At 37.3% G+C, this 24,605-nt stretch overlaps 2 protein-coding genes across 4 annotated transcripts; one reads left to right on the top strand and one right to left on the bottom strand.

Annotated features, from left to right (window-relative positions):
• Positions 1 to 14: 14 nt before the first annotated feature.
• On the bottom strand, positions 15 to 6,641 carry TCTE3 (t-complex-associated-testis-expressed 3). Its single transcript, XM_001231744.6, has 4 exons — positions 6,189 to 6,641; positions 2,719 to 2,886; positions 1,761 to 1,919; positions 15 to 466 (listed from the first exon to the last, which is right to left on the bottom strand). Exons 1-4 carry the CDS (start codon positions 6,639 to 6,641, stop codon positions 356 to 358), a joined length of 891 nt encoding a protein of 296 aa, XP_001231745.5. The 3' UTR covers positions 15 to 355.
• ERMARD (ER membrane associated RNA degradation) lies at positions 6,224 to 24,233 on the top strand. 3 transcript variants are annotated; one of them, XR_003074239.3, is made up of 18 exons: positions 6,224 to 6,445; positions 7,554 to 7,722; positions 8,810 to 8,949; positions 9,474 to 9,575; positions 10,462 to 10,551; positions 11,602 to 11,699; positions 12,294 to 12,430; positions 13,534 to 13,648; positions 14,116 to 14,218; positions 14,655 to 14,684; positions 15,421 to 15,489; positions 16,275 to 16,445; positions 17,421 to 17,504; positions 18,312 to 18,391; positions 19,189 to 19,317; positions 20,476 to 20,685; positions 21,575 to 21,668; positions 22,323 to 22,462. XR_003074239.3 is itself a non-coding variant. In XM_419594.8 (18 exons), the coding sequence occupies exons 2-18, from the start codon at positions 7,554 to 7,556 to the stop codon at positions 22,480 to 22,482; spliced, it is 2,001 nt and encodes a 666-aa protein (XP_419594.3). In that variant the 5' UTR covers positions 6,224 to 6,445; the 3' UTR covers positions 22,483 to 24,233. The 3 variants fall into 3 exon arrangements, 2 of the variants coding, with proteins under 2 accessions (XP_419594.3, XP_040553599.1); XM_419594.8 differs by having other exon boundaries at positions 21,555 to 21,668; positions 22,323 to 24,233; XM_040697665.2 differs by having other exon boundaries at positions 6,413 to 6,646; positions 21,555 to 21,668; positions 22,323 to 24,233.
• Positions 24,234 to 24,605: the final 372 nt, after the last annotated feature.

The raw sequence follows: 24,605 nt of genomic DNA, 5'->3' as shown, positions 1-24,605 counted from the left end.
CAAGAAGGCACACATTCCAGAAAACCATTACCTACAGTTTATTGTAAACGTTCATTAACAACTCAATGCATGCAACAGACAAGCAACATTCAAAATTTGCTGAAGCTGGGCTTTCCACCACTTGCTTTGACTTCCACAGCAGAGCGCTACCAACATATGAAGCCCATATGTACTCAACCATACACATCTCAGAAATTATTTTTACAAAGCAAATGTGGCCAAAATTATCTCAACTACCACGTCAGCTCTGTTATTTTTGTGCTAAATTTTGGTCTGATGCTGTTGGTATATTTGTAAATCTTCAGAGCATCCAAGTGCTGTGCTGCACAAAAGCAGGTCTATCTTTTTGGGAGTGTCACTCATAATAACAAGCCATTATCAAAGCCAGTGCAATGAATGTTTCAGTTTCACATTTAGCTGAAACCCAGGTGTCTCTTTGAACATCCCAGACCCATCTACTGGCAACCTAAAGGAAAGAAAAGACAAAGCTATTAGTGAAGTTATTCGTAACACTATTTTCGTATTTTGAAAGAACACACAGCATTTCAAAAGTGCTGATCTAATTGCATTATGAGAGCTACAAATAGAACTGCACAATGACAATAAAAACGAACAAGTGCTATTTGATATTAAAATGCATATTCTTCCTTTGCATTAAACATCCCACCACAACAGACCCAAACATGCCTAGACCAAAAACTCAGTTCTCTGTCTTGTTCACTTGTCAGCACTTGAGCATACTGTAACATAATGCCAACAGACAGCAGTGTTGGCAACAAACTGAGCTAAGAAGTAGCTGCTCCCCTCCACCCCCAGCAGCTTACTCAAGTATACTTGTAGCTATTCTGAGCTCTTGACTTTTTTTTTTTGGTAGAATTCTTTTCAAATCTAAACTGCAAAAATTGACTGCTGAAATAAGCATATTCTTCATGGAAAAAAAAAAAAGTTTGGAGCACTGAAGTAAACCATCTCATCCTACAGCTCCACGCCCACACAGCATAGATTTAGAAGCAGCATACTGTGACACAGCACTGGGAATGTGGGTAGAGGAAGGCCTTCCACAGATTGAAGACAGCATCCCTCCAAATGTTGTTTCACACAGTGCATTAAAAACAAGTCATGATTTCACCTTAGTAAGACACAAGGTTTTAAGGCGATGCTCAGCACTCCTAACTACAAGTGCTCTTTAGCATTCAGGAAGAGACCAAAAAAAGCACAGAATGCCAAACTGAGCTTATAGCACTGCAAATTTACACACAAAAATTGCAGTCTGAAATGCTGTTGCTTTGGATGTACCAAGTTCACATCACTCTTGTCAAGTTGCGGTCCCAGGAGCATCCATCTGGCAGCAGCTACAGTTAAAACAGTTCCCCTTCCTTTTGTTGGCACCTACTCCTTTCCATGTCACCCCATGCTACAACTGCGTTGCATTTTGCACCGCCATGCAGTGACCAAACTGGAAATCAACGTTCACTGGGAAAAGAGAAATATTCACTGCCCTCACACAGTTATACTGGCATAGGACAGAGTGGAAACTACTGGTTGATAGAGATGCATGTGCTGATTACCACCACTGTGACTAGCCTCAATAATTTCTTTTTTTACACTTAAAAAAAGAAAAAAAATCCAACCCCAAACAAGTAAGGAACCTAACAGCTCCAAGACCACCTCTCATTACATTGCTGAACATAGAAGAATGCCAAGGAGAGAACATACAGTCCTAAAACTCTGAATATATTATAAATAATGTGTTTGCTCACATTTATTGCTTGACCTGCCTTTTCCACAATTAGCACTGTTACCACGTACTTATAACGGTCAAAGCCCATTTCCTTTGTAGCCTTTAATATTTCTTCTGAGAGTGAAGCACACAAGGATGGACTAGAAATTGCATCATATTTGGCTTGTTGAAGTTTATTCTATCAAAAACAATATTGAAAGATCTTAGTTCTCATCCTGGGAGTCCTTTGCAAGACATTTTTATAGATATTTTCTGTAAAAGAAACGAGTAGAACAAACTGTAAAGTATAAATGGTGCTCTCAAACAGGAAAAGCTGCATTACTTTTGCTCTAAAAAAAATGTTTTATCTATTTTTTGAAAGTGACAGTTAAACATGTCCAACCAATCTCCATTCAATGGATAGGGATGTATTATTAATCTCCAAGATTTGGGTGCATTTCACTGGAAGAGAGTGCTACAAATAGCAGTTGAAGGCATGTCTTCACCATTACAAGAGTTGGTTGTAGCTTTTCAAGGTATCATTAGCAGCTACGTTTTAACTTAGACTGTTTCCATTCTTCCCTGCTTAACTTTTATACACAGTGGTCAGACTGTTGAGGACGCCAAGTACATTTTATGCAATTCATGTGATATTACTAGAAATAATTGAAGTAGAGTGTCACAAGTTGGATAGCTGGATATTTTAGAGATCAGGCTACTTTGAACTGTACTGTAGCTCACTCCAGTTAAGAAGTGGGAAAGAGTATAAGGAGCTTCTGCTCAATGTTAAAAGCACGCACCTTGTGGCTGCCTTGCAGAAGGCCTTCTGCACCTTGTAGAACAGAGCACATTTATACTACGTGTGTGCCAAAACTGAATGCCTGCTAAGACTTATGCATATATTTAAGCAACTTCCACTGTTCCATTTATACAATCACAAACTACTGTTGCAAAATATATATATATGTATATATAGAGTTCATCAAAAAATACTATACCGTTAGTATTGCTTGAGCTCTGCCTCTTACTAACTGATCCTGAAATTTATTATATGGCTCTAGTCTGTACGTATTAAGAAATTTTATTTTTGCAGTAGTTTTTGATGAACACTCTTCTTTCATAGGAGTTAAGCCTTCAAAATTTGATAGCTTCATCTTTCCTTTCATCTGTGCAAAATAAGAAAAAAAATCTGCATTACATATCAATGGCCTAGTGTTTAATGTCTTCTAAAAATATCTTGTGGTATTAGATAAGAGGGAACAACAGCAACAAGACAGTCTAGAAGTGTGTTATGGGAAACTGATAGCTTTTTCTCAGGCTGTTTTGAGACTACTACTTTCACTGAAAAGGAAAACAGTACTTACCTTCTGCTCAAATTGAGTTTGTACTTAATCTCAGCCAAAACAAAACAAAACAAAACAAAAAAAAACAAAACATGCCATACTAGCACCCAACATCCACTGTTGTTATAGACGAAAACACCACAAGCTCCTGCTCAAGACTTTCAAGATTCTCATTCAAACATCATACCCAAAACCCAAGCTTGGATTTTCTACTAGGAAATTTTACTTGTCCTATTAAGCAAATGTTTTATGTGTTAACGTCTCCATCTGCTAGTTTAAAAAGTACTTCAGTGTGCAAACTTCGTCAATTTGGTTTGAACTTAAAAGCAGAATAGTAATCCTTTTTGTGAGTCATCAGAACTCTGAAGATCCAAACCTTCTCCCCACCCAAGGGAGAAGTAACGAATTCTCTTCAATACAAAATCAAATGTTGGTCTTCCGCAAATACAAGCTGCAAGTCTAATGATACATACAAGTGTCATCACCTGCTGTCCCCCATGACTGGCTTAAACCAGAGCCATTAAACAATAAGAGAAGACAAAAGCGCACAGAACCAGTGAGATTGTAACAAAAGCCACAGACAGCGGTCATCCATACCAGCTACCGTGTATCCACTTCCCAGTTTCGCCAATTCTTCAGGCCCTTGCTCTACTTTCTGACTGCAGCGAGAACTTAAACCAGAGAAAATTATCAGCTATCTCTAAGGAGAGAGCACAAAGAGGATATAAAACCACAGTGAAAGGCTTACACTAAAAGGAACAGAAGAAATAGAACAAAACTTATGGGTAACACAAAAATCTAGTACAATTTTCTTGAGAAGACATTACTTAGAGACTCATAAGTATTTTAGCCAGAGGAGTCTGAAAATAATGGAAACAAAACAGTTCATACAATATCACTTAAACATTAGCCATGTTGACACGAGAGATATTACCTACACCTATATCTCCCATTTCCTTAACATTAGATTAATCCTGCTAAGAGCTGTTTATGATGCTGGCAGCCCTTATGCAAACTGTCTGCAAGTGTTTGTTGATACCACATCACAGAATTGTAGGGATTAGAAGGGATCTCTGGGGGTCACAACATCTAACTCCCCTGACAAAGCAAGCTCCCTACAGTATGTTGAACTGGAAAACATCCAGGAAAATCTTTAATATCTCTAGAGAGGAAGATTAATGTCAACAATTTGAGCCCTGAATAGTACTGATACTGCACTAAGATGAGAGTAGACACACTTCCACTCAGGCCACGGACTCTCATAATTTGAAACTCAAAACTCTAAAGGTTATAGCCTTTACCTGCTCATTACAGATCCTCTTAAAAGAGTTAAGAAATTGCTACCTGAGCTACTCGCAAGCATCCCAAACCATTTCAAAGGAACTAAACCTGTTGAAGTAGTCACAGTCTGAAAAGCAATTCATTGATAACACATTGCAACACAATTTACAAAATCTTCAGCCTCAACAATTGTAGATAAAAGAAATCATGTCTACAGTGTGTGACTTCAAATAGGGCTATTATCTAAAGTTTAACAGCCACCAGTAATAACAGGAACTTCCACAAAGATTCCTTTACCTGTAAGAAACCATTTACCAATGAGGCAATATCATCAACATCATCTCTATGCAATGCTGTTCTGCTCATGAAGAAGTGAAATTATTTCTGACAGGTTCTTAGCAACACTAGGTAAGGCATTCATAGGTAAGCCAACAGTCACATACAGAAAGAACTCAGCCAACTGGTGAAGGAGCTCTCTGGCTATGCAGCACTCCCTCTCAAGAAGCAGCCTAGATCCAAAATAGATCTTCCTTCCCACGTCTGGCTTTTATATGAGCCAAGGGTAGCTACACCATGGGTCCACCTCTTCTAGTCACATGGGGAGCACAGGCCTGTGCTTCCTAGGCCAGCCACACCCCTTCACCAGGTGCTCAATCACCAGTTCAAGCCATGGTCTAACAGTTCCTCCACAGGCGTTAACTTCATTAATTCATTAACTAAGACATCCAAAGACTAACAAGCACACCTACTTCTGTATTTCACAATATTAACACTGAACTTTACCATTTGCTTCTTCATGTGCGTTAGCGTGAGATTCCAAGTTGTAGCACAATGTTGTGATTACATTTCTATGCAGTATCTATACCTTTATTGAAGGAATCTGTCAGAGCCATGCATGTTGATTTTGCATTGACTATACTAAAGCCTGCTTTGTGTTCCTAGGCTCTGTGGGAGAAGCTTAATTTTGGACATATGAGTATCAATATGCTTAGAAAACAAAGATTTTGCTATTTCACAGAATTATAGAGGATTTCACAGTTATAGGGGACGGAAGGCACCTCTAGGGATCATCTATTTCAACCCCCCTGCTAAAGCAGTTTCTGGACAGTAGTTGCACAGGAAAGCATCCAGGTGGGTGTTGAATATCTCCAGAGGAGACTCCACAACCTCTCTGGTCAGCCTGTTCCAGTGCTCTGTCACCCTCAAAGTAAAGAAGTTTTTTCTGATGTTCATATGGAACTTCGTGTTTCAGTGTATGGCCACTGTTGCTGGGTACCACCAAAAAGAGTTTGGCCCCAGCCGCTTGGCTCCTGCTCTTTAGATATTTATAAGCATCGATAAAATCCCCTCTTGGTCTTCTTTCCCCCAGGCCACACAGACCCAGATCACTCAGCCTTTCCTCGTAGGGGAGATGCTCCAGACCCTTTGTCATCTTTGTGGTCCCCTACTGGACTCTCTCCAACACTTCCCTGTCTTTCTTGAACTGGAGAACCCAGAACCGGACACGGTACTCCAGATGTGTCCTCAGCAGGGCAGAGCAGAGAGAGAGGATGACCTCCCTTGACCTGCCAGCCACGCTCTTTGTGATGCACCCCAGGATCCCACTGGCATTCTGGGTCACATCCAGCACACTGCTGGCTCATCTGAACGAAATACTGCTTGTTGTTAGGATAGCTTTATCAAGAGTTGTTTTAAAGTTACACAAACAGCGTATTCCTCCAAGCAGAGGGCACACTCGTCCCTCACCCACAGAACTGCCAGCGGCCATCACCGCCCCTCGCGGGGCGCGGCCGTGGCGACCGCCACGCCTCCCTCACACCCGTCCCCCCGGCCCGGCCGCTCACGGTGTTTCTATCCCACACGCTCGTTTTCCGCCTTCCTGGCTTGTGGGCGGTGGCGGACAACTTAGATGCGTTAGGGGATTCCTCCATGGTTGCCAGCCGGCGGTGCCGCTTTCCCCAAGGAGGGGGCGGCCGAGAGGAGCAGCCTCCACCGCGCTCCCAACGCCGGGAGCAGCGGCCACGCTCGCGAGCAGCCGGCGTGACGCTGTGCTTCGGCAGCGCGCCGTGACGTAGAGCGGGAGGGCCCGGCAGCAGCGGAGGTAACGGCTGTGACGGCCGCCGCGGTGGGGGTGTGCGAGCGCTCTGCTCTCGGGCGCTGGGCCTGCGGGGCTCTCCGCGGCCTCGTCCCTTGTGCTCTGCGCAGCTAGGAGTTGCTGCGACTCGCGTGGTGCTCTGGCGGTGAAACCCGGAGCGAAGGACCGAATGAAGTGTTTGTCGAACAGTGTTTGCGGCCATCTTAGGTTAATAGCAGGCCCGGTACTCCCGATGGCACCTGCACGCAGCAGAGCGTGTGCAGAGCTTATATACAGACCGCGATCTTCAGTCAGTCTATGTAGTTTGCTCTGAGAGTAATGCCTCCTATTTATTTTATGAAGACTACAGCAGATACAAAGAGTGCAATAACATTATTTGATGGAACACATTCACAGTTTCAAAGTGCTACTTTTAAATATAGTCATCACCAGTAGTCAGATAGCATAGATGAGCTGATGGAGATGCTTCATTTTGTGGTGTGACAGATATTCATGGCTGTCCAGGCTTGTCTTTCATGTTGCTGTCACCACTACTGGAACGTACCACCCTATATGCACTGTTCGGTCTCCATAAGCATTCAGCAAGTGTTGACTGAATGCCAATGAGTGCCATTTTTTCTGTATGGAGGAATTCAGTTCCACTCCCTTTCTTCCATGTCGGATGCCATTTGGTCAGACTGCCCTTCTGCTGCCTTCTGTCACACGGCAACAAAATGTAACAGAATATTGGTGGGAAGGTTCAACCTATGCTGCCATACCACCAACATCCACTTCTGACGTCATGAGCCAGCAAAATAGGAGGCATTGTTTCAGAGCAGCTCTTGTATACAGAATGGTTTGTGTTAGAAGGGACATCAACACCCACTCAGTTGCAACCCACTGCCATGGGCAGGGCTGCCCCCAAACAGCTCAGGTTGCCCAGGATCCCATCCAACCTGACCTTGAACACCTCCAGGGATGGGGCGTGCACAGCCTCTGGAAAGCTGTGCCAGTGCCTCACAAGTCTCTGAGTCAAGAATTTCTTCCTTCTGATTAGTTTGGTAGATATAATGCGTCAGAAATATACCAAACTGAAATTACGCAAATAAAAGTAATTCTGTCCTTTCCTTTTCAGATGGCATCATCAGACTCGGTCACTACTTGTCTTTCTCCAGCTGTGCATTATGTGATTTGCGAACTTGGATTTGAGAAAAAAGACATCTATGATATTAATAATATTGTGTCTGAAAATGGACAAGTATGTTGGCAAGCTATTACAGAGCATGTGTGTTATCTTGAATCAGGTTGGTGTTATTCTGACACAGTGATAATACATTTAAAGCTGATGCAGAATCTCACTACAGTTCACAGTACTCAGAACTTAGTTACAATATTTTATTTTAGTATAGCATTAGCTTCACTGCTAGAATAGGTACATTTATGATTTACAGAGAGCTTTAAATGTTTCATCCATTTTTGGTATTTGGTTTTAGCTGACTCCTAAGATCCATGTAATCTGTGCTACATAGATAGCTCCATTTTTGTTTCCCCATTTCTTGTTTCTCAGCTCCTTTTGCCTGTATGTAAGGAGTTTTGCCACTCTCTTGACTCATTTTCTTCTTTGTATGTCTTTTACAGTAAATTTGAAACACCTGGGAGTCATCAGTAGGGCTACTGTTGTTTTTGTTTCCTTTTCTCCAGCTTTTGCTTGTACAAAAGTATTATTTGTTCTCCCTTCTGTATATAGAACGGTTTATAATTATGCTTTTTTTAAGCAGAACAAAATATTTCTGTTCTGATGAACTGGCTGATTGTTCATTTGCCAAACTGCAAGCTTTTGTTAATTTGAAGAAATGGTCAAAATGATAGATATTTCTGCCTTGAGCAATATTTTTCCATGAGTCAGGAGACATTTGCCACCAAAGAGAAGCAGTTATACCACTCTGTAGGGTACCACATCTATCTGCATTCTTTAAAGGGTGTAAGTAGTGCTGCTTGATTAAGCCCTCAAAGCCTGCAGTACCTTCCAGCTTGGTTATGTGGAATTGCTGTACTCTTACTAGTGGATTCTTCCACTTCCAACAAAAATTGAATGTAATTAGATATATTATAATAGAATATAAATAGAACTTCAATTCCATGTTTTCTTGCATTAAGTTTTGTTCTGGAGAGGGCACTTGAATTTGGTTTCACAATGCACTTTTCTGTAGTTCATTTGTGTGTTCTTTTGGACAGTAAATTGTAGTTTATTGGTTGTGCTGAACTAATAGGGATAAAAATGTTTGAGCTAAATATGTATACAGGCTGTAGGAGGTTTTAATTGTTACGACTTTTAAAATATAGAACCTTCAGGAAGTTTGGCTCTAACCACATCCTGTTTTTCAATTCAAGATCAAAGTGTGGATTATATCAAAAGCATTCGAGCACTTGGACCTGTATGTGAATCTGTTAATTTGCATTTCAAATCTCTGACCAAGGAGAAATTTGCAGTTCAGTATGCATTATGGTTCCACTGGACAAACTACGCAGAGGTATGGAAATATCTGTTGACAGTTGTATTTTGACACGTGACCTCTTTGTGGAAGTTTTTCATAAGAACACACAAAAGAGATCAATGAACTGAAATGCTTAGAATTTGTAACTAATTGTCCTTCTTTGATACATAGTCACTTCTAAAATTTTCCTGACTCAGTAATTAGATAAATATATTTATATATATCTTGGTCTGTTCTAACCAAAGGTGGTAGGATCTTCTTTTTCTGTAAAACCTAATGATCTGGGCTTAATATCAAATATTATCATGCAGAGTCACTGATAGTTTTTTATAGATGTGTGGTACTAGATAAGTTTCAAGTGAAAATACAAGAGGTGGACAGTAACCCTTCAAACATTCACAGTTTGATCACCTTGGCATGGTTTTCTTTCTGTATTTGCATAGAAACTATCACAGATGAATATTTAGATCACATTTTTTGTGTGATTTTGATTTCTCCTTCTGAACATGTAATTCAACACTCTTCTTCTTCTCTCCAACCCCCCTTCCCAAATCACACAGTTATTTCTTGAAGTGTTTGATGTTCTACAGTATGCCCAATCTACAGAAGTTGCTCTTGGGTTAATGAAACTAACATCGTGCTTGGAGAGAGCTTTGGGTGATGTAAGTGCCACCATGAGGATTCAATTGCAAATTTGGTTTTATAAGATGAGAATAAGCTCTTAGATTTAATTGCACACTGAAAAAGTGAGGTTATCCTGTAGTGTGATAGTGTGTGATAGCCTGGCCACATCTTCAATGATAGTATTGCATGTTATGTGAGCACAAATATTTAACACCTAGTGGAAAGCTGGATTGATGAGGTGGTCTCAGTTCCTTTCCTCCTTTTTTTTCACACTCATTTTTATTTTTCAAGTGGGTCTATTCCTTTTTCTGTTTCACTTCATAACCAGACAGGTGCCACCTGTGGCGAAGCATGCAGGCTAGAGAGAAGGGAACACCTGTTTTATTGTTCTTGGGGAAACCACCTCCTCCCTACCTCTCCCCACCTTGCTATCCTGTCAGAGTACGTTGCCCCTAGATGAGATAGAGTAACTGGTTGTTAAGTCTCTATGAGGAAAGGGCAGAGGACAAAAGGTTCACACCTAGAAATACAATTTTCCCAAATCTGAAGGGGTGGTGAATTTTTGAAGTAATTCAAAATTCCCTTAACTATATGGTGTTATGCTTTCTTGCTTTTTTCAATTTCATTTTTTTTTTTCTTGGAGTAATGGGGAGAGATTAATGTGTCTGTAGATACTGTGAAAATCACAACCATGGGAACATCAAATAGGATATGCGCTCTATCCTGATGCGGTCCTTAGATTTTAATTTGTTGTGAAACTTCAGAATTGAAGGACTTTTCAGTTGGTGGGTTATGTTTGATTATTCTTTTACAGCACTGAAAATGCTTATTGGGTAAAATCAGTCAAGATCTATGTTTGAAATACAAAGAAATATACTGAATTATTTATGTTATAATTACTTATTTTTTCTTTTTTTTTAATAGGTACATTTACTGATTGGTAAAGATTGTCCCTTCCTTCTAAGAGATTTGCTTGCTTCTGAGCAGCTTGCAGTTGTTTTTGGACAAGTTGTAGTAAGTGCACAGTTTTGAAATAAATGACAGATATTTAGCTGACTGACTGGAAAACAGGCAAAAACCATATTCTTTGCTTGTGCTAAAGAAGAGTTTCAAATTCTGTAATACTTTGGGAAAACTTTCATTACATACATGTGAATAGTGAATATTATAATTGTAAATTGAAATAGTTTTAATGGGTAGCCCATAATTTTTTTAATTGCTTTTCTATGTGAAAAACCCACATACTTAAAATGTCACATATCTGGCAAGGGGGTAAGCAAGCCACAGTGTTGGCTGCCTCTTTTTGAGTTATGCAACTTGAGAACATATGTCTTGCAGTGGCAGTTTCTTGTAAGATGTGTTCCCTTTCATCACCACTGTAGTAAAATGCTTTATAATACTGACCGCGATACAGTTCGTGTGAATAGAGGAAACCAGTTTGTCTATCACCATTTGCAAATAGTAATAATAAAAAATTCTGAAGAGACTCACCTTCCTGTGTAAACAGAGGAGATGGTCTCTTTCATACTGTTCTACAAATACAATTTTATTTTTTTTAGGACAAAGTATTGAATGTGTACTGTTAGCTAATCTGGTAGTTCTGTAAGGATGATGTCTTGAACTGTAGTTCCAGATGGAGTAGTTTAATTCTTGCTATTAAAAACAGTTTCCCTTTTCCCAGTGGAATACTGGGAATACAACTTTGAATGCAAATTCTTCTTTTTTATGTTAATTCATGTTAAATTATTGTGGATGTATAGTATGATAAGTAAAAGCTAAACTTGATTTAGTTTGTTTTCCTGTCATAACTGCTTTGAGATGTTTAGCAGTTTTGCTCTTTCTGTATTGTATTCTATTGCATGTATGAGTAAGTTAAGGTTTCCTTTCAGAGAGTACTGGGAATTACAAATAATGAGTTGCAGTTACTATGACAAGCTGTGACCAGTTGTCTTGACAGTAGACATTATAGTTTCTCTATAACTTCTCAAATTTCCTGTCAGGGCAAGACACAAAGTAATAAATAATAAATTTTGTCATGTAGTAATCACTTTGTTTATTAATTAGATGGATGTACTGAGGATATTCGTTGGATCACCATGTGGTCTGAATCTTCGTAACGTTTTATGGCATGGGTTTGCATCCCCACAAGAAATTCCTGCGAAGTAAGTTGTTAAAAAAAAATCTTATTTTCTCATCCAGTCAGACTAACGGTGCTTGAGAACTGATTAATAGAACTTGCTGCTCTTACAAAAAGAAAAAAAAACAACATTCTCTAAGGCCTTTGGCAGTACCCTGACAGTTTTCTCCATTTTTGTCCTGCTGCTGCTACCACTTCTTTTGGAACTAGATTTCCATAGAGTACTTCAGCTGTTACGAAACTGATCAGTTTTAGGAACAGTGTGTTTTTCTGTCAGGAAAAATGAAAAAATTTAAGGTCTGGGCAGTCAGGAATAAGTCAAAACAAAAGGCAGAAGAATAGGAAAGGAAGAGAAGCTGCAGCAGCCAAGGAGAATACACTGATGTTTTTTTTTTCTCCTAACTCCACATTGTTTTGTCGTGCTTGTAAAATGTAATCAATCATTAAGCTCCCTTACCCAAAATGGATGGGTAAAATAGGTACTGGATCATGTTTGAAAGAGCAAAAAAACAAACAAACAAACAAACAAAAAACCTTTGTCCCTAACCCAGAAATATGGATTATTTGCAAAAGATTTTGTTGTATTGGCTTTTCTAATATGTTGTAATATTCTCCCTAGATATTGTGCTATGCTGCTTTTTTTAACTGCAGGACTGGGTCAGTTGTTACAGACATATCTTCTGCAAACTAAATATGTTTTAGTACATCGACCTTATGTGACCTTCATTAGATTAGAGGATCTTGATGCATTTCCAGGCAAGTATTTAACCTCTAGTCATTACTTATTACTATGTTCTTTATTTTTCATTATCTAGAAGTGCTATTGAAAGTAATATGTTTTTCACGGTTAGATGACCAAATTTTTTAGGTAAGATACTTGTATATAATGCCTTTAGATAAATCAGTTGTGCTTGTAGACAACTTAGACAACTTTTTAATATATAGACTGTTGTACTGATTAGCAAAACAAAAAAAACCCTGAATTCTAAAATAAATGTAACACGCTGAAATGTGTTAGTAGTAGCTTATAAAAGACTTCAGCTGTATGTTTCAATGTTTTGGTAATGAGAATTCACTTCCTTTAATAGTCATCTAGTTTTTCTTTACAAAAGTCTTTAATTCTTTCCAGAATCACTGGATACTAGCTGCAAGGGTCCCATCAGGAATACTCTGCATCTTGCAGTGAAGGTTGTGGAGAAAAAGTATGGTTACACATCATCAGTACCCTGATACTTACCTCAGGAAAAGTCCTGTGTGTCAACAGTTGAAAATTTCCAACATCCCCACATCCTTCCCCTACTGGAGGCCCCAGGCTTGGACAGATTACTCCAGATGGAGCATCAGAAGGGCACAGTAGAGGAGGGCTATCACCTCCCTTTCCCTGCTGGCCACCTCTCTTGTGATGCAGCCCAGAACATAGTTGGCCTTCCAGGCTGCAAGAGCACACTGCTGGCTCATATCGAGCTTAAATGTCAATACAGAAAATTTGGTAACATAGGAGCAATGTCATACTGATTCTATTAATGTAGATACTACTTTTCTGAAGTATTTGAAGTAGGTGGAGAACAACTGAAGAGAAACTGGAGGTAGTTATGTAGTTTAGTCTCAGAAAAAGCACCCATGACTTTTTAACTGCATTTACTATGGCATTTTACATTATTAATAGAAATGCAATCTTATCAACTCAATTTCTCATCTTAAATCTATCACCATTACTGTTGTATTTGAAATGAATTGAATAGCTCAAGTCCCCCTTTATAAATGCTGAAGTAATCTTATCTTTTCAATGAAATACTGAGAATTAATTAGAAAACTGGAGATGGTATGTAATTTATCAATGCTGTTTTGCTAATTTGCAGATCTTAACCATGAAACACTTTCTGTAGCAGAAGAGCTACTGCAAGTGTCTAACTTTGTACTAAGAACAATGCTACCATTTTGGATGGCTGCTTTAACAGCTTTCAAGCAGAGTAGGTAATCGTTGATACTTTTTTCCTCCTACTTTTTGTCTTGTTCTGCATTTTTATTTGTAGACATTCATGATTTATAGAATACTAGCCAGCAGCATTTGTAGATTCCAAAGGTTTTTGTTGAACCTGCAGGAGATGTAGCTGAGGAGGAGAGCTTTCCAAAGCAAATGAAAACAGCTCTTCATGTATTAGAATGCTGTGGGTTTTTGTTGTTGTTGTTGTTGTTCTTTTTTTTTAATGAGTATTTTTTTCATCTTCCTTCTCCATTAATGTTTTTGTAAGTTAGTGTCATCCCTGAGCTGATTTGAATTAAGTGGTCAGCTTCTGTTGGGCACATAAAGTCATGTAATTTTCCTATGGTCTCATTACCAAGGAATTTTGGTCTGGGTTGTTTGACCTGGATCTCAAATTTCCATTTGGATTGGATTTATAAGTGAGGGAAAAGAAACCATTTCTCTGTTATTTTTTCAGGTATGCTGACTGTGTGATTCTCTTACTTCCTCAGCTGGAAGCTGGACTCAGATTGCTCTTCACTACAACTAACAAATGTCCAAATAGATTGCTAACAGCTGAGGTAAATTTGTCTAAAATCAGTCAGTGCTAGCAATACTTGCAGAGTAGTTATTCTGGCAGTACAGTGTCTAAATTTAGCTTTCCTTAGTAGAGCATCATTTACAAATTTCTAGTACATTTTGATGAATAACCTTTTTTTTTCTTTAAACTAAAAAATGAGAAAAAATGATGCCTGCTAGTAAAAGTGGTCTGAAAAAGTACTTCAAGGTCAGTGTTCTGGAATGGTAGTTGAGGGAGGAAAGTCGATCACATTCCATTTATTTAAAAAAAAAACTTAGTAAAAAATCAAATACTCTCTTTTTTATTTTGTAAGGGTTTATTTGCTATTCATACACCTCTGGCATCTCATGTATACTGAAGTTAGATTTATTTGCTTACATGTCTCTGTAATTGTTTTCTGTTGGTAATCAAATAACGCTTATTGTTTTCTCTTCCAGTCTTCTGCTTTCTACACCACTTTTGATGAGGTATTTGTGATTTATTTACTTATTTATTTTTAATTCATAGCAGTGTTAGCATTTAAACTTTTACATGTTTCTTATCAGTAGAGAACAGAACGTGCTTACTAGCTGCATTGGATAAGGCATTATTTCTAAATTTTTCCAAGTAGAAAATAATGGGCAGTAAATATACTTTAAATTTGGCATCCTTCAGAACATAACAAAATCATACAAATTATGATGAACAGAATTTAATTTCATAGAATCATAGAATGGCTTGGGCTGGAAGGGACCCCAAGGATCATCAAGCTCCAACCCCCCTGCTGCAGGCAGGACCACCAACCTCCACATTTAATACTCGACCAGGCTGCCCAGGGCCCCATCCAACCTGGCCTTGAACACCTCCAGGGACAGGGCATCCACAGCCTGTCTGGGCAAACTCTTTTAAATGTTTTTGTTTTATTTATTTTAAATGTTTTTTTATTTTATATTTCTTCATCTTAAAGAAACAATTATTCTGCCATTTTTGGTAGACTTAGTTATTCCAAATAAACACAAATAAACCCTGCAAGCAGAAATCCTCAGTCTTACAGCTCTTATTGAATTACCTCAGTCTGTCAGTAACAAATAGGCACCTTGACTCTGAAGCAGCTGAAATAATTATTTAATATTAGAAAAGCTCATTACTAAGTGTTTTTCCTTTTTCTTTTTTTCTTTTTTTTTACTTTCAATAAAAGCTTTGTATTCAAATGACTTTTTCTAGATGCTAACAAAGTATTTGGATAACGAAGAAATCAATCAGCTTCCTTCAGTTCTTGAAGAACCTGCTATGGCAAGTGTTTTGAAAATTCTTTTTGTTGTTATTTTGTTGGTGTTTGTCATGTGTTTGGGTTTTTGTTTGGCTGGTTTGGTTTTTGTTTTTTGGAAATTTAGCAGTATATTTATGATCATATATTTATTTACCTCCTGTTGCTCATCTCCAGTAGTGTAGAGAAACTTGTTGCTGTTTCATTGTGAAGGATACAAAATAGTACCTGACATGCTACATTTGGTTAGAATCTAACTGTCTTTCTATGGGAAATGTTCGGGTCTAGGAGTTGTCTGTGGTAGACTTCTGAAGATTAGCAGAACAGAGTAGAAGAAAATCAGATGCCTCATGTGAGGAAAGTTAAACTGTTTTCCAGTTTCTTCTTGGGTATACCCTATACTAGGTGGACAGATCATACAACAGTATAGCTGCTAGCTTGCCAGAGCACACCCTGCATATTGCCACCTGAACAGACAGTGAACATGAAAAATAGAGGTGTTGAATATAGAGGTCTCTTGACACTGTGAGAAAGATATGAGTTTATTGCGCTGGGAGTCAGAGGCAGCGAGGCTGTGGAGGACTTGGGACATAAAATCAGAGAAAATCTGTTGTTACCCTTTATGGAATAGCTTCTCGGGACACTTGAAACTGACATACAAGCTAACACGGTGGACTAGCTGCCCTTTTATTTTCTTATGAGCATAGATTGTGTTGTTTTCTCTGCCTAAAGGCTCCTTTTCTTATGGACACAAATGCATTTTTAACTTTTAGGTATATATGCTTACCTCTATTGGTGTATATCTCCACAGGAATTTCTTTGGGATTTCTTGAACCACCAGGAGGGTCCACGCATAAGGGACCATTTAAGCCATGGAGAGATCAATCTAAAAGCATTTCCCAGAGAAATAGCCAATCAGTTGATGGCGTTTGCAATTACACTACTCCGCAGGTTCTCAAATGAAGACATGGTTGCTTTTAAGGTAGGGTTCAATATTATGCTGTCGGAAGAATCTTCACTTAGATGTGATTTTAGAGTCTTATGACTACATCTTTCTTGACAGCAGCTTTCCATGGAAGTAAAATATTCCTCTAAGTGAAAAACTGAAAGTATGTTTTCTAGGATTGTAGTGAAATAAGTACAGAAAGTTTTTCGAATTATTATCCTTTCTTACTGTATCTTAATCTGTTTGCTTAACCAATCCTTATTCAGGTAGTTGATTCATTACATAAAACAACCATAGCTTGCCCAGAGAGATATGTAATATTTGAGGAACTCATTCTCTCTGACATTCTATAAAGAGTGGAAGTAGTTTAGAAATGGAGATGTGATTTGTTAACTCTCCTTACTGTGTGCACTTTTTGTCTAGCAGTACATATTTTGTAACATTTGCTCCCCCAAATTTCCTGTTCATATTTGCCATTACTTTCAATCTGATAAAGCAACCTTTGAGATAAATCTTCTATATATATATATAGAGAGAGAGAATATATATTTTTATATATATAAATCTTCTCTGCCCAGAGAGGTGGTGGAGTCACCGACCCTGGAGGTGCTCAAGGAACGTTTGGACGTTGTGTTGAGGGACATGGTTTAGTGAGAACCATTGGTGATGGGTGGATGGTTGGACTGGATGATCCTGTGGGTCTTTTCCAACCTTGGTGATTCTATGATTCTGTTATTCTATTTATTAGTTGGAGTTCTTTTAGTTTCTAAAGATGATTTTCATGCTGCTGCATTAAGAGAGTACGTAATTAGTTATCTCTCTACTACTGCCAGCTTTTGAACACGGAAAATGTCAGAGAATTTAAGCTTTAAACTGATGATTACTGCATTAGTCTCTCAGAAATTTGTAAGTCTTTGACTTCAGTAGTGTAGTTGGCTTGAATACAGTTAAGCATAAGTGTAAGTCTGCTCACAGTTCAGACAGTTTAAAGAACTTGTATTTTGTAATCAGGAACACCTGATCATAAAGCCACTGATGAACTGTGCAAGTTGCTACCGTTCTCGATTTCATCCAATTTCCAGACTCAAGAAACAGGTAAGTCCTTGCAACTGAAAGCATCTTAGTCCTTAAAAATGCGAGTCCTTAAAAGCAATCTTAGTTGCTGTCTTCGAACTTTGATGGTCCTAAAAGGTTAGAATTTTGCATAACTTTTTTTGTTCCCCCTAATGAATTTTCAGGCTTTGAGAGGTAATTAAGCACACTGCTGGTGATACAGCATATACTCATCCTGCTCAAATCACTGTATAGCTTTATTTTCACCTGGATATTTGCTGCTTTATGGATTTCTTAATCTTCTTGTCCCTGACAAGGATTAAGTACTGTGTGAATCTTGGATTGGGCTACCATAAGTAACATTTTTGTTATATGAAAGTCAATTATTTGAAATTTTCTCAGTGTAGCAAAATCTGCTTTCCAGTGCTACGGTATTTCTCAGACAATTCATTTATGAACTGCTTGAAGATGATTCTTTATTGATTTGGGTTTGCAGTAAACAGTACTCATTTTAGACAGCTTTTGAATTGTATCTTATAAAGGCTTTTTTTTTAATATCAAAGGAAGGGAAGAAAGAACAGTAAATTAATTTCTTCAGGTGATATTTTAGCATGGAAGTGTACATCAAGGCTTTTTGCCTTAGCATAAACCTTAATAATTTGTGCTGGCATACAAATTATAACTACCTAACAAGTAATTTACCAAGTATTGCAGACTGTTTTGTTGTTGTTGTTTTTTTTTTTCCTAAAATAGCCATTAAGAAAAATAAAATGTATTGTCCTGTGTGTTGTCCTGTTTGTCTAAGGCTGTACTTTGCATAATTTTTTTCATAATGTTCTTGATTTTTAGGTGCTAGAGTGTATGAAGAGCATTTGCTTATGGCATGAATTACCGTCAGTGTCTGAGGAACATATTCAAACAGTTGAAGGGTATGTGTATGCTGTTTTGGAAAAGGTACTTCTCAAAAACATATGAACAACAGAGTTCGAGATTGAAAGTCTCATCAGATTCCTTACTAGTAAGATGTTAGACACGAAAGGCGTGAGAAGACTCCTTATTTTTCTTTTTAACTTGATCTTTGCTGTACACATCTGTAGCCAAAAGATACTGGAAAAAATATAAGCACTGCTATCTGGAAGAGAACATTGGAGCCCTTTGAAAGCAACACAAAACTGTTCTGTTTGTGAAGAGATATTGAAGGAGCCTTTGGAAATTACACTAGATGTTGAGCTCATCACAATAAAAACAAAAAGATGGGTCACCAGATATAAAACAGAAAAGGACTGCTTGTTCTGGAACAAGGAAGTAGCAGCTGAATTAATGGAAGACTTTACAAGAGATATTAAATAGAAGAAAGAGTATAACATTCTTTTGTGATTTGAAAGTGAAAAAGTCAGTTATATTATCACTGGAAAAATTACACTGACGTAGAGCTAAGAGATGAAAATACAGTGTGTCAGTCATATGCCTAATATACTTCAGGATTTTAATGAATAAGTAGAGGAATAAAGTGATTAAGAAGACTGCTGAAACAGAAAAGGCTGTTCTTAAATGGAGAAAGAAAGTCGTAAGATAGAGGGAAAACTAAAATAGCAGAAAGTAAGAGTGGATATCAAATACACTGCTGTCCAAAATATCTGCATTTTGATCAGTGCAACCAAGACAAATAATAAGTACTGCATGGTGTTGTCATCTCAAATCATACTTTTTTGTTTTATTTTTTAAGGTTGGAAGGAAATACTGAAGCTAGTACGTTAGTTTTAAAGATGGCTGAAATTCACTCTCAGTTGCAGCAGTATTTGCCCTGTAATTGCTGTAGTGCAGATGACCCAATGAATACTGTTGCTACAGAGAGGTAAGTTTGATCTTTTCCTGGTTTCAGCTGTCAGCTTTTACGTGCAGATCACCACAAGAACACTCAAACCTAAGTTATTCATTTATCCATCTTCAGTAGCAAAATTCTGAAATAGAACATTCCTTGTTACACTTGTGGTCAGATTTTAGAGGTACATTGGTAGTTCCAGTTATAATTGATGTGGAATGATAATCATAACAGCTTGTCACCAGAGAACCAATTAAAAGACAATCTTAAGAGGCTCGTGAATCAGTGGATATGTTGGAATGAAACACCTAATCAAATGTAAGAGGTGTGGGCAGGATAGTGCCACAGGGTGGTATGCATTGCTTCAGTTATGTAAATTGCATGCCTTCTGTTTACTGCTGCTTTATTTATATGAATTGTATGCTTTCTGTTTACTACCTATCAGTCTGCATTTGTTCTCTTTTAATAAAAAGAAGCCTGATTGTTGAATTGTTACGTGGTTTTAAGATTTTTCTGCTTTTAGTCATCAGTGTTTTGCTGTCTCAGAGATAATTTTGGCATGAGGGAGCTTAAGCTTCTGTAAGAGCAGAAAAGTGCCTAAAGTGATGTGTGATGCATTATGTTTGCAGATTAGAAAATAACAGAAGAAAGATATTTGGTTGCTTTAAGAATTTATAATCCAGTGTGTAGTTAATTGAAACATTGGCCTCACCACCAGTGTTTTAAGAGGCGTTAAATCTGCTATTTGTTCTGCCCAGGAGGAAGACCGTACACTGATGTGACTATTAATTAATACAATTTGTCTGAATAACTTTTATTCTGGTGGATGCTAATTCATTGTGAATTGAAATACCGTGGGAGTCATAAACCACAGACATGCTCTGATTTGATGTGTTCGATGTATCGCTTTGGCTAAGCATTTTTGTTTATTGTGGTCCCATTTCTTTAATTTGAAATGGGAAGCGTAGTCATCACCAGTAGTTTTTAAATTATGTTACATAAAGTGATAGAAAACACAGCCACTGCTCCTACAGAGATCCTTACTTTCTTTTTTTTTTCAGGGTAATCAGTTTTTAGGGTTTTTTTTTAACTTAAAACATTATAAATCAAACTACAGCTAATCTGAAATATAACTCATGTTAAATCCAGCTGGCAAAAGATCGAAACTAACAGTTACTTCCTATTTTGAAGGCTGTTGCTAGAACTTTGTGATAGGCACATTTGCACACTCTATTCTCCTCGACCTGTTCTGGAAGTGGTAGTGGTACTCCGTAAAATAAGCACACAGTGCCATCAAGTGTCTGAACAAGTAATTGCCAGCATTAAGTCGAGATACCAACAGTGGACAGAAAAGACTCTACGTTCTCGCCAGAGGCATAACTATCTACGAATGCTGAACAGGTTGGCTGATGTTTTCTCTTTACTTTGTGGCTGAGTTTATGAGAGAGCCGCATGCTGATGTTGCTCATTTTCAGTGTTTTGTCATATAAGTTTTAAATACACAGTGTTTATGTTCTTGTTAATCATCTCAGAGTTAAGTGTCAACCCAGTGAAATAGCAGAAAATCTCAATTTGGAGAACAGTTCAATGGATGTTTTTAGCATTACTACACTACTTACCTTAAGCTGTAAAATGAAAGTGTCGCTAAAGATTATATATTTTTAATTTCTCACTTTTCCTGTGTAAGCATAAAAAAATGCCATTTGGGTTTTACCCGAGTACAGAATGTTAAACTGATTTCAGGACTCAGCCTCCAGTTCTGCTTTTTATCATTATACCTGAATCAGTCTCTTTTAGATAGGTTAGATTTAGAGAGATTTTTTAGGATTACGATAATTTTGTTCCCATTCACAAGTGTTTCTAAAGAATTTATGGATTTATGAAAAATCTGGAATTTTTTTTCTTGATTATATTCCTCAAAATATTAAACCACATTATTTAAGAAACATAGTTTAAATGGACAATGAATATTTGCAACTCAGTTGATCTCCATTTTATTATCCTTGGGTTAACAGGTGCTGGTGAGTTTTCCTTTGAAGTCTTAGTTAAACGTGTTTTTTTTCCTGTTTTGAGATTTCATAATTTATTGTCTTGTTTATAATTTAGATATTTCATTTATTCTTTGCTGATGGACTTTTTGCACTCTTTCTCACTATCAAATACTCAACTATTTAGCATGGTTCTAGAAATCTGAGAATTTTTTGTATTAGTGATGTCAGATTAATTTGAATTTATTTTAATTAATTTATTTTACTTTTGCCTGTTTCTAGCATTAAGTTTTTATCTCCAGTGTTACAGCTCATCTTAGTGTTGATTACTCTGGAACTTGTTAACGTCCACTTGGTCTGTAAGAAGAATCCTTCTGATTATCATCAGTATCTAAAGTGAGTATATAAGGTGTTGTGGAAGTAGGAAGTTTCATACACTCTTTTCATAGCCAATTGAATGGATTTGATCTGTAATATACATCCTGTGGAGACAAAAAGAGAAAAGAAACAGCATGCCTTTCGGTGCATTATCATTCTTTCTATAATTATAGTCATCAGTTCTATCTCATACAGTGTTTGCTAAAGACTAAAATAACTGTTGAAAATGTATGGCCCAATTATTCACATTTTTACTTACTAGACCTCTCCTTACTACAAACAGAAAGTGATCTCACATTCAAAAAATGTTAATGCATAAAAGCTGTATTTAATATGTAAGTAATTTTACTCCTTCTGTGTCAGTTAACAAGTTGCATTGTGCAATGTTTGACTGAGAAAGGAAAGGAAACAGTATGTGGAAAACTGTATTACACATTATATCATTGCATTCTTTCTATGTCATTATTTAATTGCAGTTCTGAAAATCATTGCTTCTTGCTGTTGGAATGAAGGAGTGGTTCTTTTCCAAAAGTAAAATGAACTTTAATGTGTTGGTCATCCTGAGGGAAATTTGGAAGTTTGGAGGAAGTAGCAACTTCAAGTCAGGCATTGAGGTCCTTTTCAACTTTAATGTCCTTTAATGGGTTTTACTTCTCTTTTTATTTCTTATAGGTTTTTGAAGTCGGTCTTGCAGTATACTGAGAACTTGGTGACATACACAAGCCCTGAGAAAAACAAGTGGGATGAAACCATACAGCTTACAAATAAGGCTTTGTTAAAAATAAGGAAATTCAGTGACAGAAAGCTGACATTATTACAGTCAGCTACATAAATTAAATACTTTTAATGTTATTTGGACATTGTTATATCTTAAATAGTTTGGAGTCCTCATGCTTGTCAAGTCTAAGATGTGAAAGCAAACTTAATCACTGTAAAATTTTGGATGCAAAAGTTATTATTTGTATTAGAAAGCTGCTGACAGCAGAGTTAAGTTCAGGCTTCTGAAGAATGGGCTGTTTGCCAAATTCACTGAAAAAGTGTGAATGTGAACCGAGTCAGGATGGTGCAACGTTCTACTTTAAGTATATAATGTGTTTTGTAGATCGGTTTAAAAAAAAAAAAAGAAAGAAAAAAGAAAAAAAAAGTTTTTTATTACACTGTAAGTATCTAAGAGTACGAATAAATGCTCTGAAAAATTTTCAAATTCCAGAAGATTTTTTTATGTTGCTGAAATACACTATAAATAGTATCAAATATTGTGATCAGCATATTAAGACACAATGAATAGCACAATATTTAGCGTTAAGTAGTATTCCTTGATAGCTATGATTGTTCTTATTAGATCAAAATAGACTCAGATCACGCACAATGTTGATTTTGTTTAATAGCATCTACTCGTTCCCAATACAAATCTAGTTAGTGAATGAATTTCATGTAGATGGAATACGAGTACTAAGATACATACTGATGGACACACATTTATTGTGGTACGAAAAATTATCCTCTTGTTGGACACAAGATTCCTTAGGTTTTTATGTTTTTTTTTCCAAAATATGTTCCTGCCACTTTCTAATCCTCAAAGAATAGAATTTCAAAGAAATGCATCAATTTAAGAACAGATTCACCAGAGACGTCCTGTCTCTATTTCTTCCTACTATGGAGAGTAAGACCAGAGGATAATATCTGGAGATTATTTGGGTATACAAAGGATTGGAGATTCAAATCACATTTCAGTAAGATTCTTTGCAATGTTTCTTGACTGGAAATCATAAGGAGAAAAATTGTTAGTTTGATTTATTTGGTGTGGAGGGTAGATCTAAGCTGAGATCGTATTGCTTCCTTTATGCTACCCTTGCAACATACTGTTGTTGTTTTTTTAGTTTAATTATGTCAGTTTCCATGGTTTTTTTGTCACTATAGAACTAAGTCATATGAAGAAGTGAGAACTAGAGAGAAGTAGAATTAAAAGTAGGCATAATTAATCTAATACAGTCTTTGACACACAGTCTGAAATTTCAGCTTTTTTTTTTAACAGCTGAAGTGAAAAGTCTTATTATGTTTTTGAAGGCGTATTTTCTATCCGTTGACTTTGCTCAGAAGTGTTAACTCCTGAAGTGTTAAATGTCACTATGAAGCTGCACTTACGACACTTGCTTTGTTGATGATAAGTGTTATATGGCAAAAATTTACAAAAGCTTTATATATTTACTGTAGGAAAGAGGTTAATAAATTAAAACTAATTGCATTTCATAAGTACATAAATAGATAACACACTTTCATAGAATCACCAAGGTTGGAAAAGACCTCTAAGATCACCCAATCCAACCATCTGCCTATCACCAATATTTCCCTCTAAACCCTGTACTGTCCTTCAGTACAACATCTAAATGTTTCTTGAACACCTCCAGGAACGGTGACTCCATCACCTCCCTGGGCTGCCCATTCCAGCACCTGAACACTTTCTTGGAGAAGTATTTCCTAATGTCCTCTGAACCTTCTGCTTTACTGAGAGCAGAAGAGATTTGGAATAACCAAAGACATAGCAGATGTGTGCAGAAGTAAAGCTGACAAAACATGTTTAAATGCAAGTGTTCTGGGTTTTTTTTGTTGTTGTTGTCCAAACTGAATTCGTAACTGAACTGTCCCAAACTTCATAGTCTCCTGTAAGGCTCTTAATTCAGATTGGGATAGGTACAATTTTCAAATGTGAGTAGGGATCCTATGCTGCTTGAGTTAGAACTCGTGAAAGTTAGTGACTTCAGAAGACCACCTACAACATTATATGCATGTTTTTGTTCGTACACCTAAAAGTTTTAAGAAAAGCTCCTCTCTGAAGCAACTATCTTGCACTTGTGTGAATATTTGTGGGTTTTGATACCTTATAAGGGTCATGATGATGAAGTAGTAGCTTATGGCACTGGACAGTGTAGAAACACAATGAAACATCAGTTACGG

Source organism: Gallus gallus, chromosome 3 (genome assembly GCF_016699485.2).
Source record: "Gallus gallus isolate bGalGal1 chromosome 3, bGalGal1.mat.broiler.GRCg7b, whole genome shotgun sequence".
NCBI classification, from domain to species: Eukaryota; Metazoa; Chordata; class Aves; order Galliformes; family Phasianidae; genus Gallus; species Gallus gallus.
Note: the sequence above shows the minus strand (reverse complement) of the source record. Positions and strands in the feature narration are given on the sequence as shown.

Excerpts from the sequence above, each read along its gene's own strand:
- TCTE3 (XM_001231744.6), bottom strand. The coding sequence starts at position 6,641 with ATGGCCGCAAACACTGTTCGACAAACACTTCATTCGGTCCTTCGCTCC. Across the intron at positions 2,887-6,188 it reads GCGTGTGGGATAGAAACACC|ATGAAAGGAAAGATGAAGCT; the intron begins GTGAGCGGCCGG and ends TATTTTGCACAG. Across the intron at positions 1,920-2,718 it reads GAGCTCAAGCAATACTAACG|AATAAACTTCAACAAGCCAA; the intron begins GTATAGTATTTT and ends TGTTTTTGATAG.
- ERMARD (XM_419594.8), top strand. The coding sequence starts at position 7,554 with ATGGCATCATCAGACTCGGTCACTACTTGTCTTTCTCCAGCTGTGCAT. Across the intron at positions 8,950-9,473 it reads ACTGGACAAACTACGCAGAG|TTATTTCTTGAAGTGTTTGA; the intron begins GTATGGAAATAT and ends CAAATCACACAG. Across the intron at positions 18,392-19,188 it reads CATATTCAAACAGTTGAAGG|GTTGGAAGGAAATACTGAAG; the intron begins GTATGTGTATGC and ends TTATTTTTTAAG.